Genomic DNA, 18,240 nt, shown 5'->3' on the forward strand with positions numbered 1-18,240 from the left:
TATTATTTTAATGTTGTTACTTGTTTTATTATTTTCTTTTTTCTTTATTGCTCTGTAAAGCACTGAGTTGCATTCATGTCATGAAAGGTGCTCTATATATAAATAAAGTTTATTATTATTATTATAGTGACTAGTGTTGATTTTCACAATTAGAACAGGCCTCGAATATGAGTTGAAAAAGTTCCTACAGTGAATAGAATATCGATTTTCTCTCTTCTGCTCGGATCCTTGTGCTGTCCATGGTGCTGAATGTTGCATGTCAGAGAGAAGGTCAATTGTTGATTTGCACAGTGCAGGGTGAGACTGCATTTGAGAGTTCACCCAAAAAAGTATCTATTTTCTATCCATTACACACCCAAAGAAGCTTTGAGGTTTTTTGTTTTGAGCCAAAGATTTGATGACCAGGTGGCTCGTCAGTAGGTACCGGAGACTCCTTTAAGTTGTGTCAAGCTATTTATGAGTTTTTAAAGTAAAATGTTGTACATCAACCTAAATATAAATTTGTTATTTCTGTAGCACAGTCTGTTGCTACTGAGGGTTCCTCTCAGATACTTGGGTGGACAGACAACTGCATGCAGGTTAAATTGACATGTATTGACCTCACACAGACACTCAGTTTAGAATGAATATAAATGCTTTCCGTGCTAAATATAAAGTCAGCCCAGGCGTACTGGGCTCTTCACAGTGTCTCCTCTGTGTCTCTGCATCTCAGGTACAGCACTCTACTAACTAATTTAGAGACAATACAAATTTGCCGCAAACACAAACACCTGCCTCTCAATAAACCTTGGCACTGCTCCCATGAGCCACTCCACCATCTCCACCCACAGCAGAGCCCAAATCACACGCCACTACCATTTCTACACCGTTTGTTGTATCAATTACAAGATAGACTGAACAGTACTGAACAGTACTTCTCATCATTCGGCACTGTGACTGGTGTGTGTGTCTCAAGTACATTTTAGACGGAACACCTCAGTCGTTGTAGATGACAGCTTAATGAAGATCCAGGGAGAAAGTACTCAGACGAAATGATCAGGCAGATACTATGAAATCAGCTTAGTCGGGGTAATTCAGCAAGAAAGCGTAGTACAAAAAGACAGACTATTCACTCGATCGGACAGAATAATTGATCCCCGTCTCTCAAACCAAAGTGTCATCCTGACATTTTGTTGTTGAGCTGTTTTCAGCCTTCATATTCAAAATGTTCTCTTTCCATTTCCACCATTTGTTCTGGCGTTCTGGTATACTCCCTGTCAACTTTTTGGCAGCTCAATGGTCACATCACATCTAGATTTTAGGTTGCACCTAACAACCTGAGTCTGCACTTTACTGACCTAGCAGGCCTTTCCAGACTGACCTAACAGGCCTCTTCAGGCCTGACCTATTGACTTGGCCTGTATAGCTTTTTGCTACTACATCGTTTCAACAGGTTTTTAGCAGAGCCGTCATGTTCTCTACAGTACGGTTTGAGAACGGTACTGAATTTCAGTTAATTGGACGGGGCTATCAGGAGATTGTACGATGACATGACAGAGGTACCTATCAAACATTTACAAATTTGGTCAAATCCTGCCCCATGCTGTCACTATAGGTTTGCTTGAGAGTGACAATACAGTATGTGGATTTTACAGTAATACATGTATGTGTATTCTACTTACAGTATATATATTTAAATGATGATGCAGTTTGTCATGTGACACTCTAGTACCGTTGCCATCTAGTGTAGCTTGTGTAGGAAATTAGTGTATCCAGACCATTGATATCGATGCTGTCAAGTGATCATTCCTCACCTTAATTCCTCACCTTTGAGAAGCAAAAGGCCAGGGAGTCAAGACCAAATCAGTAACAGTTGACAAGCAGAGTGAGTGGAAAGGGTCCAGTCATATAGGGAGACAGAGACATAATGACAGAAATATGGTTACAGATTTTTAGAACCAGACAATCTGTGTGGATCTCATCCATTGTCTAGCTTGTTTCCTTCAGATGTAATCACCTACTATTCCACTTGGTGGAATATGATGATCCACTATTCCACTATTCCACTTGGTGGAATAGTGGGGGGTACTGGGGTAGCTATTGAAATTCACTGGCAACTGCTCACCTTGAATCAATTTACAAATTGGCAGTCTTGAGAGTAATGGGAGAAGACTATGGAGGGAATAGAGTTATAATGAAGAAATATGGCATAGAGGGATCTAAAATAATCAGATCCCTCTCCTGTCCAGACCACCTGAGACCGTGGCAACCTTCACGAATGAAGGCAGATGAACCTTGAGCTCTGTTTGTTTTCTACAAGGTTGCCTCTTGATTCGCTTGGCTTCGTAGTTTATATGCAAAAGGTGGCATTCATTGTTGTCTCCACCAGGCCGAAGGCATGGGGAGAGAGTATGTTTTGCACGTCCGTGTGTGTCTGTGTGTGTGTTCGTGTGTGTTCGTGTGTGTGTGTGTGTGTGTGTGTGTGTGTGTGTGTGTGTGTGTGTGTGTGTGTGTCCGACCGTCTGTGTACAGCTAATCTCCGGCATCGTTAACCCGGTCGATGCCAAACTTTGCACACATACTCCCTAGATGCCAACGATGAACCTCTGCCAAATTTTCCAGAACGGCCAGAGAGGACGTATAGGGCCTTAGTCAGGATGTATTAGGATGTTGATATTCCTTCATCAGCCAACACTCCCCACTGACAAGTAGTACCCCCCCCCCAGAGAGGACGTATAGGGCCTTAGTCCTACTCCTCCTCCCAGCCAACACTCCCCACTGACAGGTAGCTACCCCCCCCCCCCCTTTGATTTACATCAAATGGGCATGTGAACTCAAACCCACAATTCAACATTTTGTAAATAGAGTTAGTTTGCTGCAGAGGTTTTGGCACCTTGCTGTTCAATTGCATTGCATTCTAATGATTGGACAATATCTTCATGCACAAGTCACTGACAGATCTAACTGTTAGCTATATGCTGAGCCAGAAAGGAGACAGCTCCGACTTCCCATGACAGAGCAATCAATTGTACTGACACTATAGGATTGGACGATATGGGTACCTCACGATACGATATATATCGCGATATTAGGCACTTGATAGCGATAATATCACGATATTCGATATATTGCGATATTTGCGATATATCGATATATTGTATGAAATTTCATCAATGATATATCATGAGATGATGATGAGATGAGATATACTTTATTAATCCCCGGGGGGAAATTGCAGTGTTACAACAGCAAAGTGCATAGAGTTAAAAACTAAAACCTACAAAACTATTTGACAGACAGAAAAACACAAAAAACAGACACAGAGGACATAAACACACAAGACCAGGACCATATGGGTGGGGGGGGCAGTTCTTAATGCTACTGTGTAGCATTAAGAACTGCCCCCCCCATGATATCTGCAACTACAAAATCTACACCTACTGCTTTGAAAACTACACATTAAAACATAACAAACTTTATTGTTCATAAGACATTTCTAAATGTATGTAATGTTCATACATTTGTGTATTCTTTGTACTGGCAGGAGGCCCTTCAATTTGATGCTGGGAAAGGGATATTATTATTATAAGGAAGCTAGTACAAATTACATTTTGGTCACATGCTTGGATTACTTGCCAACACATGCCAAAACATCCATCTTCAACCGCTTATCTGCTTATCCTCCAAATCATATGGAATTTAATGTAAACATGTAGGAAGGAAAATGCACAGTACATCATAAGAAACATACAGGTGTTTTGTCATTAAAACATTAAACACTTCCAATATCCCTGCTGTAATAACGACAAGCATTGATCGAGCCCTTTCTGTTTTTATCTCAAAGTGACAATCTAAAGCACCTGTATTGTGCTGTGCAGGGATCTGCCACAAATAGGAAATGTCAGGAAGATAAATCAGGGGCAGCAGGAGGCCCTGGGCTATTGATTTCTACATAAGTAACGTTAGCGGAGAGGCAGAGTGCGTCCACTGATCCACTCATCTCATGGGACTGTTTCAACTGGCTGTCAGAGATAGAGGCAGAAACATTTGGTACCCCCTCACCCTCAAAATACATCCACGCAGAAATGAATTACACATGATTATTTTGTCCTATATCCATGGTAATTGTACAGTATAATTTGGGTTCTGGTGTGAAACCAGCTGAAATTCACTACTTGAGGGTAGAGCACAAGTTATGACTACAGGGAGTTTCAAATTCATTCAGGCACAGATTGTCTTTTTTATTATTTCCTTTTTGTTTTTCCAAAGCATTTAGTGGGTAATGGGACTATGGTTGCTTTTTTAAACTAATAAAAGGTTTTTAAAACTAATATAAAGATGGAAGCTTTTAATTTGACAACATGATGCCAGTCTTTTCTCACAGGGTGTGTTTTACATAATTTTACATAGTTCACATTGTGTATAACACAGATAGCCTGAATAAACTAATAATGCCCATAATTAAATTTGCCCTTTCAGTCAGGCACTTCATGGATACAGTTGTGCTAATATGCACTTATTCAGTGACCCATGTTGCTTGTTCACATGCATTTTTACTTGAATGTGTTTTCAACAGTCCATACTTAACTCGACACAGTATTAATTAATGTTAATTGGCCATTATAATTCTTTCTATACAAAATAGGATACTCTACATGGAAATGTAGTTTACTTTGCTCATCATTCAAGTATGAATTGGGAGTTTCTGGCCTGTTTGCATATGTCTGTAGGAACACAATAACTGCCATGAATGCCATTTCCTGTCAAATCTGTAGCTTTACACAGGGATAATTCTCAATGATATTATACTATACTCTGTAATGTTAGCCATGCTGTGGCAATAGGCCTTCAAACTTTAAACTATGCCTAAATACTGCATTTCAAAACAATCCTTTACTTATCTGCAGTCTGCGTGCATCTTTCAGTGACTAATCTGGTAAACTATATTAAGCCAATCAGCATCATATTCCTTGTACATACCAGCAGGCCATTCAAGCTAATTCTAATTGTCTTCTCCAATCTGTCAATGACAACTATGTATTTTGACTAGCCTAATTATAATCAGAGCAATTGTTCCTAGGATATACTAGAACTAGCCAATCACAATAGGCGATGGAATGAGCATGAGCATAATGCTAGACTAGCTAGATAGCCAGATCATCATCATCATCGTTTTTCGACTGCGGTCGAGATCATGGATTCCACAATGCTACACCAGACTTCCCGGTCCTTCATTGCCACACCCAGTTCCTGCCTACTGAAGCACCGGTCCTTCATTGCCACCCCCAGTTCCTGCCTACTGAAGCATGTGTCCCTAGCATCAGGGAACGACAGCTTTCTACCTCTGGTCCACCCTGAGGGGGCAGGACTCCAGGGAAGAAGGGAAGATATAACCTCATTGTCAGCTCTGTAGCAGTGGCCGGCAAACTGCGCTCTTCTAGATCGGACCAGTGAAGAAACACGACTGCTAGAAGAATCAGGACTGCAGAGTAGCATGTAGTGCTACCACTACATGCACGAATGACTGCAAGGAGTGCAGTTCCTGTGGAGTGGGCCGGTTTGAATTCTGACTGGTTGGGATCGAGGAGGTTGTTCTGTGAGAGATGGAGATAGCTTTATTGTCATTCAACAATACATGACATGCTTGGGTATACCTCCTCAGAGAGGTATTCCAGGCACGGCTAGCTGGCAAGAGACATCAGACCAAGTAGATAGGGGGATTATGACCATGCCTTGGGATCCCCCAGTTAAAGTTGGCTAATGTGACCTGACAGTTGACTGCAATCAATGACTCAAGTAGGCTACCCGCTGCTATATTATTATATCACAACATAATGTTATATCATTAACCTAAATTACGTTATACTGTATCAACATGGATAGTAAGATTACAAAAGAAAAACAAAGTTAGGCCTATGTCTTTTTCAGAAATGACTTTGGACAGGTGGAAAACTTTAGTTAAACTTGCAGAGTGACGCATTACTTTCCTGGGTTATCTTCTGATAGGCTACTTGAATGTCGACATTCAATTCAAGGTGAATGAAATAATAATCCTGCTACAGCTGTTGTTATGCTGCTGCTCGCTCTACACACGTGAATGGTAAAAATGTGTGATGCACCGAATATTCTGCCGCAGAATGCATGATTCAGCTGAATAAATGTTTTATGGACCCATGATAGTGATTATTATTTAAGTTAAGTTTTGCCACAACCATTTATTTTGCCATAAATCAGGTAGCTTTAAGGTACAGCCATGACAGCAATGGTATGAAAAAAAGATATATAATATTAATCGCATTCGGAATTCAGTTTTCGGCAAACTGTTTCCTATATTCAGTATTCGGTCTCAGCCAAGGATTTCCCTTTCGGTGCATCCCTAGTAAATATGCCAAGGATTAGACAGTGATTTAACTGTTATGCTATGCAACACCAAAGTAGCAAGGACTCAAACCTGTGTATAAACCACAGTCAGTGACATCACCAATGAATCCTTGGTGTCTTCATGCTACCGAGTCAGGAAAATCCTGGTGACGCAAGGTTATAGATGGTATGGTTTGGCAAGACAAGACACATTTTAAATGATGGATGTATCATTCACACTACATAGCCTATATCATCAAGACAGGGACCTAGATGATTCTCTCTTCTGGCTCCCAAGCCAACTACTTAATTGTACTGTAGTTGACGAACAACAGGGTTGGAACTTGGAAGGCATCTATACTATATAGACAGGAAACGTATCACTCCAGTCCGCATACATTATATACTATACATACAACAGTCCATAATTATACTCTATGTATGACAGCTGAAAAGGTATTCAGCTGTTATATAAATATGGATACAATAATATATGTAAACGGATATTTTGGGATATAACAGATTGCACAGACTTTGGGCAGTCAGCGTGGAAATCAGTGGCAGTGACAGACAAACATAATGGGGGGAAACAATTCATTGATGAACATCAATTAATTACCAGCTGGGTTATTATATCTGCAATATTGTGCTATGAAATGTAAATATTTGTGTATATCTGTATTTGGGTGTGTGTGGAAACGGGATCTGTCCAGGTGACTGCTGTATGACGTGTTGCGTGCTCAAAGTAGCTGATCTTCAACATCAGAACGTATCGCCTCCGCAACTCGTTGTGACACACACACACACACACACACACACACACACACACGTCAGCTAGAGGCAAAACGTGTCTGGTTGCCTAGAGACGAGGCAGCCAATCAGAAAGATAGGTGACTACTGCAGCCAAAGAAATGATGAGTTGCCACTAACAACCTGATAGAAAGTAGACCAGCCTGGAGATGACAAGGTGTTAAAATTGTATGCCTGTATTTTTTGATAGCCACATACTTTCTTTATGGTTATAATTAAATAACACAAAACAAATCCTCCACTCCCATCCATCCAGCAGCATTTAGCCTACCAGGCCAACAAAGCAGGTAACAAGCTGTGTTTCATTAACTGAACGTCATCATCATGTACTGAGGATAAAAAAAAGAACAAAAAATTAAATCCTCGCATAAATGCCAAAGAAATTGTAATGCCTCAAAACTAATCCCCTCTAGTGACGTGAGTCTCGGTGACTTCATGTACGTTCTTTAAGTCTGCTACAATTCCTCATCAAAAAGTTTACAACAAAATTACATTCTCTCTCTCTGGCCTACAAAAGAGAGAAAAATTATCACTTCCTGCACCGTCCTCCAAAAGTTGGTATTAAAGTCAGGAGTGCACGTTGAAACTTTAATGGTATGGGAGGCAATGGGAGATATTTCGCCCCTGTGCGTCTTATCTGTGAGTCTGTCTGGGGCTAATCTCGCAAACCGCTGTAATAATCAGTGCCAGTAGACCAAGGAAGTAACTCCACACATTTTTTATAATATATTTGTTCAAAACACAAAACACTTTATATTGATACTGGAAGTCAATGAAGGACATCATAGACTGTCAACCAAGCCTGGTGGAGACAGATACGTACATTATGCGCTCCACTGAGCTAAATTATTGTTTTTACCGGTATTTAATATTTTAAACTGTGCTGTTTGCTATATTAATATTCCTTTGGCAGCCAGATGCTAAATCTGCCTGTTAAACCTGTTAAAAGTCTTCTGAGCTAAGTTTTGAACTGTGCCTGCTGGGTAATCATCTATGAGACTGGAATATGAGATAAGACTCTGAGTAGTTGTGTACTTTATGACAATGATGAATCGGGAGCTGGGTACCTCTCATAAGCATATAATAATTTTTTTAAACACGCACACTTCAGTCAAGTCACAAAAAGCTTTATTCTTCACTGTACAACTGCCACTCTGTCAAAATAGCTATTCTACACGCTAAAAATGTATTATACATGTTCTGAGTTTGCATATGTGCTATTTCTGGTGTCGTTGACAGTCGTTGACAGATCATAAATGATTACAAATAAAAAAAGATGTGAAATCTTCTTCTTGCAGCAGATGATGAATAGAAAAAGTTGACTTGACGGTACTGTTACGGTATCTCTTTGCTGCTATAGTTTTACATTACGGTAATTATTCATTGAATTGATACAATTGCAAGCAATAGGCCAGATAAAATAACAAAGCTGCTGGCTACATTGCAGTAGCTTGCAATTGCTAACAAACATTAGGGTTAAAATTAGTTATGGCGATTTATTTCAGTGATTTCTGTTACATTTGGGGTAAGTCTCACATAGCCAGACAACCAGGGGTCATCACCATGCCGGGTTGGGATCGACATTTTCATCAAACTGCACTGTTATTAGTGTATCACAGTACAATACAATTGACATCAGAGGATATTATTTATAAATAATTTGTCTGATCCCAATCCTAAATGTACTCCTAGTATTCTATAGTGCCCATGTCAATGTCATATCACATTTTTTTTTACAAAATGGTATAAAGTACTTGAGTAAAAGTGTTTGAAAGTGAATCACATTTTAGGGTTGGGCTGCTGGGCTACTAAATTAACTACAGTTCAATTACAGTCTTCACTGAACTCGGGAAGAAGCTGTTCCACATCTTGCTTGTTCTGGCCTTAATGCTCCTGTGCCTCTTCCCCAAGGGTAGGAGGGCAAACAGGCCATGGGAAGGGTGATGGAGGTGTGGTCACATTCTGACCTCTTTGAGCTGCTCTTATCAGCTGACAGAGGGGAGTTTCCAGTTACACACGGGGAGGCAGTATATTAGAGACCAGGATTACTACATGTTTTTTTGTGAGGGTACCAGGGACATTGTGGAGAACTCCACAAAGAAAGGCCATGCTCTGCTCTGTGTCACCCTTGGTCTGTGTACAGTAGTAATGTATGCATGACAGCTATGTGATCAGAGGAGACAATGTTAGGGAGCGCCCCTCAAAAAAGTATTGGGAAGTGCCGTCTGCTGCTCGTTGATTTTATTGTAAAGTTGACTCATAGCTTCCTTCACATTAGCTTCTGGTGGTAGTATAGATAGTTTGCTCAGATATCGCCTACCCAGTTTGCCTGCCTGCCAGGTCGGACCTGAACCATGCCAGGAACAATTATGCCCATCATGCTTGGAGAGCCATCTGAACCCTACGTATACGGATACTTGATATCCCTTATTTATTGAGGTGTGTCCTTTCTTTTTGGCGATGTGGTGTGTATAGTGTATACCGCATGACACTTTCTTTTAGCTATTTGTTAAACAAAAGTAAACTAAATCCCAGCTTGTGACCGAACATAATTAAAGTTGTGGCTGGTAGCCATTAGTCTCTTCTTTTACACACTGGAAGGTTGAACTTTACACTGACACAAAAAGTCTAATGATAATAATTTGCTTTTGTGAAACAGATCTGGGTAGGCTCAGGGTTTCGTGTGAGCACTGTAAATGTCACAGTGGCAATTACAAATGTCTTTCTGAATTATTTAGTGCATGGTTGGCAGAAAAAAATAATCAGAAAAGAGTGAATAAGGTTAGCACAATTCAGGCATGGCTAGAATAATACAAAAAGATTTTTAAGGGGCATTCTTTGTGGATGCAGCTAAAAACACGTAGGGTTAGTGTAGCTTAATTATTTTGATTATTACAATTAGAAATACAATAGGCTGCCCTCATTGCGTTACTAAATAATTTATGTGAAAACCATTTAAAGACATTTAAAACGGCACAATGTTAGATATCAAATACCTGATGGAAAATTCCCTTACAGTAGTTCTGCAGTGGTGACTGTTGTTCCAGAGGTTAGTAGAAGCAGCTCAAGTATAGCATCTTGGTTTTGCAGATAAAAGACATGACAGAATGAAAATGGTTTCGACATCTTTCTACACATATGATAACAGCATCCTAAGGTTAGCAAGGAATATCACCTCTAATACTAAGCATGTGTTGTATGGAGAATATAGGTTGCTACCTTCAGGAAGGAGATATGGTGTACCAGCATACAATAAGGTCAGACTAAAGAGGTCCTTTGTCTACCAGTCGACCTTGAGGCTTAATCAGGAGATGTAGTAGCCACAGGATAATCTAAGCGGTGGATATTGCTCATGTCTTTATGTATGTAAATTGTCTTGTTCTTTGTGTTTGTATATGTGTTCTGCATACTTGGCTGCTGTGTCGCAAGACAAATGTCAGTGTGAACTGACAATAAAGTACTGTATCATATCATTTCTTGATTAAATAAAGGTAAGAACACAGATGTATGTGCATGAATGAACCAATAAAATATATTTTTAAATAAACTTGTAATATTTATCATATAACCATCTACTGTACATGCCATTTCTAATGCTGGAGATAGAGAACAGTTGTTCAGCAACCATGCAGTAAAAAGTAGAACGTTGAACAGTGTACTGTACAAAGTTACAAACCCTACTGTTCCAATGTCAATTTCTGAATGACTTAATGAGCTGCAGATATGCTTTGCTAGAAGATTAAAATGCTGACGGTTCACTTCGCCTACACTGCAACTCCCCAACATCATGTGCTTTTAACTAGTGCAGCTTACTGCGAAATGTTGCCATGTTCACTAACTTGATGTCGAATAACACCGGTTCGAACAGCCAGCGAGCGGACAAACTGGTTACAAAATTGTGCAAGTAACAGTTCTGATATGTAGCGTTGTCACCTGTCATAACGGGACTAGGGGCGCAAACCAACTAACTAATGAATATACTGTAACTAATGAGGAGAGGAATGTCTCCATTTCGTGTCTGTGTTGTCAGTCCAATAAGCAATTTGAACATCCAAGTTCCTGTATATAATTTGTATGTACAAAGCTTCTGACAATCATATAGAGCTATATTCCAGGAACGGGCGTAAAGCAGCTTGCAGATCTCATTCTCAACCAGTAAAAACAGTGTGGAGTGGGAACAAACACGGCTGCAAATACCCGCTCATATAGAGACAGATGGAGCTAACTAATATTTGAGGATTGGAAGTAATCGCAGCACAACGCCTTTTTATCACTTGTTCTTGCTCGCTTCAATCTACTGTACATCTACTGTACATCAACTGTACATCAACTCGTCAAGATGGTGTGGGTTGAGCGCCTGATTATCTATTAGTGATTAACTTGATGGCTCCGTTTTTGTTGGGGTGTGTGATTCAGTCATATGCTTTTTTTTGGGGGGGGGGGGGATAATGGCAGTATACAGATACACACATGAAGGGACAAGTCATCAGCCACGAGACAAGTATGCACATTGCTCACCTTTCCATTTTGACGCCTAGACTTTAGGTTTTCTTCCCAGGTCATGAAATGGAGACAATGGCTTGTAATTCATGGCAGATGTTCTTCCTTGTCAAAAACATTCTTGTCATTGTCATTTTGAATGGTCAAAGTTACCATGACAATTTATAATTGTGAAAAAGTTTCATTGCAAAATGAGATATAATATAATATAATATAATATTGTTTGGAACACATTTTATGTGTTACTTGAATGGCCCAATGTCCCCTTGCGGTCTTCTCTTGTGCCCACATAGTATCCTTTGTTATCTTTCAGAGGTGTCGCCCAGTCCTGTGAAAACCTCCCCGGAAACCACACCCATGATCTCTCTACGACAGCGCCGCGACTCGGACCGCTACTGCCAGCTATGCAATGCCTGGTTTAACAACCCCGGCATGGCTCAGCAACACTACGACGGCAAGAAGCACAAGAAGAACGCTGCTAGAGCTGACCTTCTAGAGCAGCTGGGCAAAACCCTGGACATGGGTGAGATAAAAGGTAATCACTGAACAAATGGTTGACCATTATTTTGTCCTCCATGGTCTCTTTCTCAACATAACTGTATAGTTATAAATACAAAAATAAAGGAGGGTGTAGAATTGTCCGGTCTTCTTTTTATCAAATACATAAAGAATCTAATCACAGTGTGGTCTTGTTGTCCAATCTTTAGCTATCGAATTATCAATATTGATACTAGTGGCGAGCAAAATGACACTATCCAACCCAGGTCAAAGACAGGAATGTCTCCACCTATGTAGATTGTAGATGCTATGCGGCACGACAGTTGAGTTGAGCTCAAGACCCTGATGCTACTCATTACTTGCGCAAGCAGAGCGTGCAAGTAATGTTATCATTACAATGTATGAATGAACCATTGTAAAGCGCTTTGAGCACTTGGAAAAGCGCTATAAAAATGCAATTCATTATTATTATTATCAGTCAGGTGCTACGATGCGTACCGGTATGTCCCTTAGGGGATATGATATGACGTCATATGATATGATGTCATATGCTGGCACAGTACATACGGAAGCAGACCGTGCAGGTATGTTTTCCGTCATGCTACGAAGCGTATGTCCCATGACGTGATGAAGATATATGTACCAATGTCCCTTAGCAGCATATGATATGACGTCATATGCTGGCACGGGACATACGGAAGCAGACCGTGCAGGTATGTTTTCCGTCATGCTACGAAGCCGTGTCCCTTGACGTGATGAAGATATGTACCAATGCCAGGGTGTAATTGGTTTACGATGGTGACGTAATGATGATATGTTTCAGTGTCGGGTGGATTCACCAAACCACAATGTAGTTAGACACACCTATGTATACATGAGTGGTGTTAAATAACAGATATGTGTTGAACAGGTCTGTCTTTTACCTTTTAGACCTGGAAGATGGAACACCTATACGTTGTTATACCTATATAGCCTTTAAATGCAGAGTTCACATCTCACATCTCCTGACCACCCCTCACATTTGACTGTTGAGTTGCAGGGAACCGTATGATTGGCCAATGGTTGGCAAATTATTATTTTGAATTCAGAGCTGATGGCAAATGTTGCAATGTAGCAGCTAAAGCTATGATTTGCTCCAGTGTTTTATGTCCATGTGCAGGTGTGGGTACAGTATTATCTGATGGCTGCTAATTTGAGCCTGTGCACTGCTGAATGCCAACCAAACTGTACTTGTCAGCTTGACTGCCAGCTGAATGCCTAAGAGGCTGAGCATCTCTGAGTGGCCAGTCTCTGTGAGCATGTCACAGGCTGTTAATTTTAGAGAGGAGGGTGGTGTGCTCAATTATTGTTTCCTAGTCACAATAATGTCAATAACGATTACAGAAAATTATTCCAGTCGGCAGATGTTCTTGGTATAACAGCAGCAGCAGAAGGAAGCCCTGAGGTGCTCTAAAGGGCAACAGTGCGTGAGCAAGGCGGAATGGATTAGATAACTCCTTACAGCTGATTGGACGCCGGACACTAATGTCAAGCCTGATTGTCTCTTTATTGGTTCTTCACGAGGGCTCAGGCAACAGAAGACAATTTTGGTAGTTTCAGCCTACCCTGTTGGTTACTTTGATTTGTGTGCATGAGGATTGTCTATGATTTCAGCATACAATTATTGATGCTTCCATCCTGATCACATTGTACCATGAGTGAAAGGGTGAGAATCTCGGTTAAAAACAGTTAAATACGCATATAGCAACCTTAATTCTTACGAGTTGTGTCCTAGGCTCTCACACACACACACACACACACACACACACACACACACACGTAACCTAATTCCTTTCATTTAGTATTAGTAGTGACGTATTAGTAATTAATGACTTCACTTGTCAACACTGGAGATGTGTTGGTTAAAAACAGTTAAATACGCATATAGCAACCTTAATTCTTACGAGTTGTGTCCTAGGCTCTCACACACACACACACACACACACACACACACACACACACACACACACACACACACACACACACACACACACACACACACACACACACAACCTAATTCCTTTCATTTAGTATTAGTAGTGATGTATTAGTAATTAATGACTTCACTTGTCAACACTGGAGATGTGTTGACTTCAGTGTTGTTTGAGCGAGGTAAACATACAGTAATAGTTTGCACTGTACAGTATGTCAAAATGAAGGTGCATTCAAATACCTCTCAAAGGTATCCACACCTCCGTGGCACACAATGTATTTTAGGCAGTTTAGTTGGCACAGAGACTGATAGGCCGACATCAATGCGGAGATGGAAATGTCAGCGTGCTAGCTGCATCATTCAGCATTTATGTACTAATGAGTGCATGTCTTTGGCAATGAGCAATGCATAATTAAGTAGCAAATCATCCTGAAAGGGAAAAACTAGCATTTGCTATCATGTGAAAAAAGGGAATGGAGCTATAGCAGGCACACAACCAGGCTGATAGTTGGGCAGGGCAGGAAGAGGATTGCTTACTGTAGTTCACAGGGACACAAGTAAGCTGGCAGGCCCATCCTTCATCACAAAAGATGCAACCTGAGACAGTAACACCTACCCGATTCCATATCTCTCTCCGCCTAAGGGCCGATTCATACTCCTATTTTACAGCTGTTTCGGCGCTGTAGTGCCGAAATGATTTCAGCTCGTCAGAAATTTTCAGTAGCACCGAAGAGCCTTTAGGACGGTCCCGGTACAGTATGTAGACATTGCCTCGTTGTTGTCTCTTTGAGAGGATTTACCTCTAGTCCTCCTTTGTATACCCATGATGAACTGGCCACTCTCCATTTATGCTGCCATTTTTCTCTATGCCATACCCTGAAGTCCCGTGTGAACACAAATATGCGGACACAGCTGAGCTCCCATTTGGTGCATCCGACAGTTTCTCAACAGTTCTAATGCAGATAGCCTTAATGCACCTTGACATTCCATTCAGAAGATAAGGTTTTAAGTGTTCTAGACTACTATACACTTTTTTCCATGGTCACGCTCGATGTAACTTGTTCAACTTCTCACACTGATTCCTAATGGTAAACAGTAGGATACATCTCAAATTTAGAAGGCTGTAGATTAATCAGGGATGCGCTTTTTGCTTTTCAGCTTCCTTTTGTGCTGTTAATAAGCAAAGTCAAATATATATTGATTCTCTGTCCTCATGGAATCGATTTAGATATACAGTATAATACATTGAAAGGGAAGTTGAGTGCCATCTCAATCCATTCCCTTCTCTTGCCTGACACCACTGTCCTACGAAAATGATGAAATATTCAAAGGCTACCTATGGACCTACGTATGGAGGAGGAGGTGATACTGTTTGCCAGGAGCCTGTACTCTATTGTGTACACAACACACTGCAGCCACATTAAGTTGTTGTCAAGTTGATGGAGAGAGTGCAAGGACAGTTTATTTGTATTGCACATCTCATTGATCTCAACAAGGCAAATCAAAGTGTTTTACATAAAACATTAAGGCAACAGAAAAATATAATAATAAGTTACAGTACCGAAGAAATTATAACAAATTTAAGAGGCAGTGGCCAACAGAAAGGTCTGTGCAAGTTTTCTGGGAGATTGTTTACAATTTAGGCATTTAGCAGACGCTCTTAATCCAGAGCGATTTACATTAAGCAAGAACACCACATCATTGTTCAACATATATAACACTGAACACGCAAAATAGTAAAAAAGGAATAGACAAATAATGCAGGAGGAAGAGAATGGAGAACAAGGGGATAGCAGGGAAACACAGAAAAGAGAAAATTGTAGAAACAATAGAGATCGGCAGAGAGACAACCCACATGCAGCAAACCACTTAACCCCTTTAGATTTATAGTAAACTGAACCGGGGTTGGCTTTGTACTCGGGACTGCAGTTTATTATTATTATTATTTTTATTATAGGCTACTTCATTTTACTTTGTGGAAATAGCCGATCTACAAGCTACATACAAAACGTACAAAAATAACAAATCTACAAGCTCAAAACTTGTAGATAACCTATTTTCACTTTTATTCAATCATTATCGAGGCAAAAGTCTGAAAGAAATCGTCATATTGATTTAAAGCCAGCCCTATTTCCCTACTGATCACAGAATACCTGATGCTCTGTATATTGGTGTTTTCTGTGATGGTGGTCCTTAAATGTTTAATAACCGCCTGTATACCTGTATATACAGTATAGTTCTTCTGATAGTAAGAATAGCCGGCTCTAAGTACTGTAGGCTTATGTAAAATGAATGGGCAGTACTGTATGTGTTTACATTGTTTGGACTTGCTGTAAGAATGGACTGTAACCTCACACAAAGGATCCTATTTTATTCTGGGAGAGCATGCCTTTTACTGGATATAGTAGTGTACTATAATTGTAGTTCATGTATGGTCAACCAACAAAAGTTGCCCGGGAGTCCGGGACTCTGGGAGACCCTATACCCGCCAAGGCCAAGTCATTAGTGCTAGATTCTATTAATTATTTAACCCTATACCCACCCACAATTGATATATCAGTGTACAGTATACTAGTTGAAAATGAATGTTTCGCAGTTAACAGTTTTATTTTGCCTATTTAAAACATGGTAGTCCCAAGTGTTTGACTGGTACTACTGGTGTGCCTGGTGTGTGTGTGTGTGTGTGTGTGTGTGTGTGTGTGTGTGTGTGTGTGTGTGTGTGTGTGTGTGTGTGTGCGTGTGCATGCGTGCTGACCGTTCAGTCCTGCCCAAGACTGTACATTAAAAGGTCAGCGGCAGGAGGGGTCAGAGTTTCATTTGGGTGAACTTTGAGGGCAGCAGCAGACAGTGCCAGGGTGCAGTTAGAGATTTGGTATCTTGCTCAATGGCACCTTGGCACAGGAGATGAACTGGCATCTCTGCAGGAAGCTACCAGTCCACTCTCTATAATATGGTCCATGCTGGACTTGAACCAGCATCTCGCCGCTTCTAGACCCTACAAACTGAGCTACGGTCACTCCCAAACGTTGCCAAGAATTGCTACATTAGGCATCACCATTACGTGACATGAACTGGCTGGTTTGTCTCACATCACTCAAGTCAATGACATTTTTTATTCCACATAGTGTGGTCACATAAGGGCAAATCATCATGCAATCATATCCTTGGCTATGGTCAAAATATGACCGTCAGCCCAACACATTATGTATTTCCAGGTGCAATGCATCAGTTCATTTAAGTGACATTAAGGTGACATTAAGGTGACATTCACACCAGAAAGCTTTACTAAAATGAATCCTGCTGCGTATTGTCAGAAAATGTGCTTCGTTTGGCAGGTGTGAAGGCTCATTCGAATCCTAATGCGCATCAAATAACCACATTCTACTCCGCCAAAAAAACGGGGGTTTCGCTTCGCTTCCAATCGCACTTGATTTCGATTTTTCGATTTTCCGAAAGAAAGAGGACATACGAAACGGGATATCCTTGTTATAAAAACGGGTTTGGTGTACCGTATGGCATGAGTGTTTTGCTCATAAAACAAAAAAAATGACACTTTCTGTATTAAAACCAGAACGGACGGAGTTTATTTACAGTGACAATGAGTTGTGAACATTGACTGAACAGTACCATCTAGGCTTGTTTTCGGGAAGGTTTATGTGACACGTTTGCTCGACCTGCTGTGAAAACAGTACACAGTACATCGCAACCCATAGTTTAACCCGAGAGGACCGGAGGAGAAGAGAATTCGGCAACTGGGACTGACGGTCGCTAGTCAACGCTGCCTGGTGGAGAGGTAACTTCTGTTTCGTGGAATAAACACATACACGTGATTTGTTCATTCACTCCCAAGCCGTGGAGCCCTCGTGATCTTGCCCGTGACTCGTAAGGAAGCGTGAGTAACAGGAAGAGGACATCAGACACGATCTGGTTCGTTTTGTCTAAGGAGTTTGGTATTGTTTTTTTGTGCACCAACGTATGGGCCCCAACGTCTAGAAAATCCAAGCGCTTGGTATTATTTCCCTTGAACATTTCTGAGTGAACTGAGACTGTTTGTTTAACTTCAAGGTCGCACACACACACACACACACACACACACACACACACACACACACACAGTAATT

The 18,240-nt window shown here is 40.8% G+C and overlaps 1 protein-coding gene across 1 annotated transcript in view; it reads left to right on the plus strand.

Annotated features, from left to right (window-relative positions):
• The window catches only part of zmat4a (zinc finger, matrin-type 4a), a 90,540-nt gene that overhangs the window by 52,594 nt on the left and 19,706 nt on the right, over window positions 1-18,240 (plus strand). Inside the window, exon 5 of the mRNA XM_080766710.1 lies at window positions 11,963-12,184. Coding sequence (XP_080622836.1) covers window positions 11,963-12,184 — 222 coding nt within the window. The remainder of the gene's footprint in view (window positions 1-11,962; window positions 12,185-18,240) is intronic.

The sequence above is a fragment of the Protomyctophum bolini genome (assembly GCF_963924005.1).
Source record: "Protomyctophum bolini genome assembly, chromosome: 6".
NCBI classification, from domain to species: Eukaryota; Metazoa; Chordata; class Actinopteri; order Myctophiformes; family Myctophidae; genus Protomyctophum; species Protomyctophum bolini.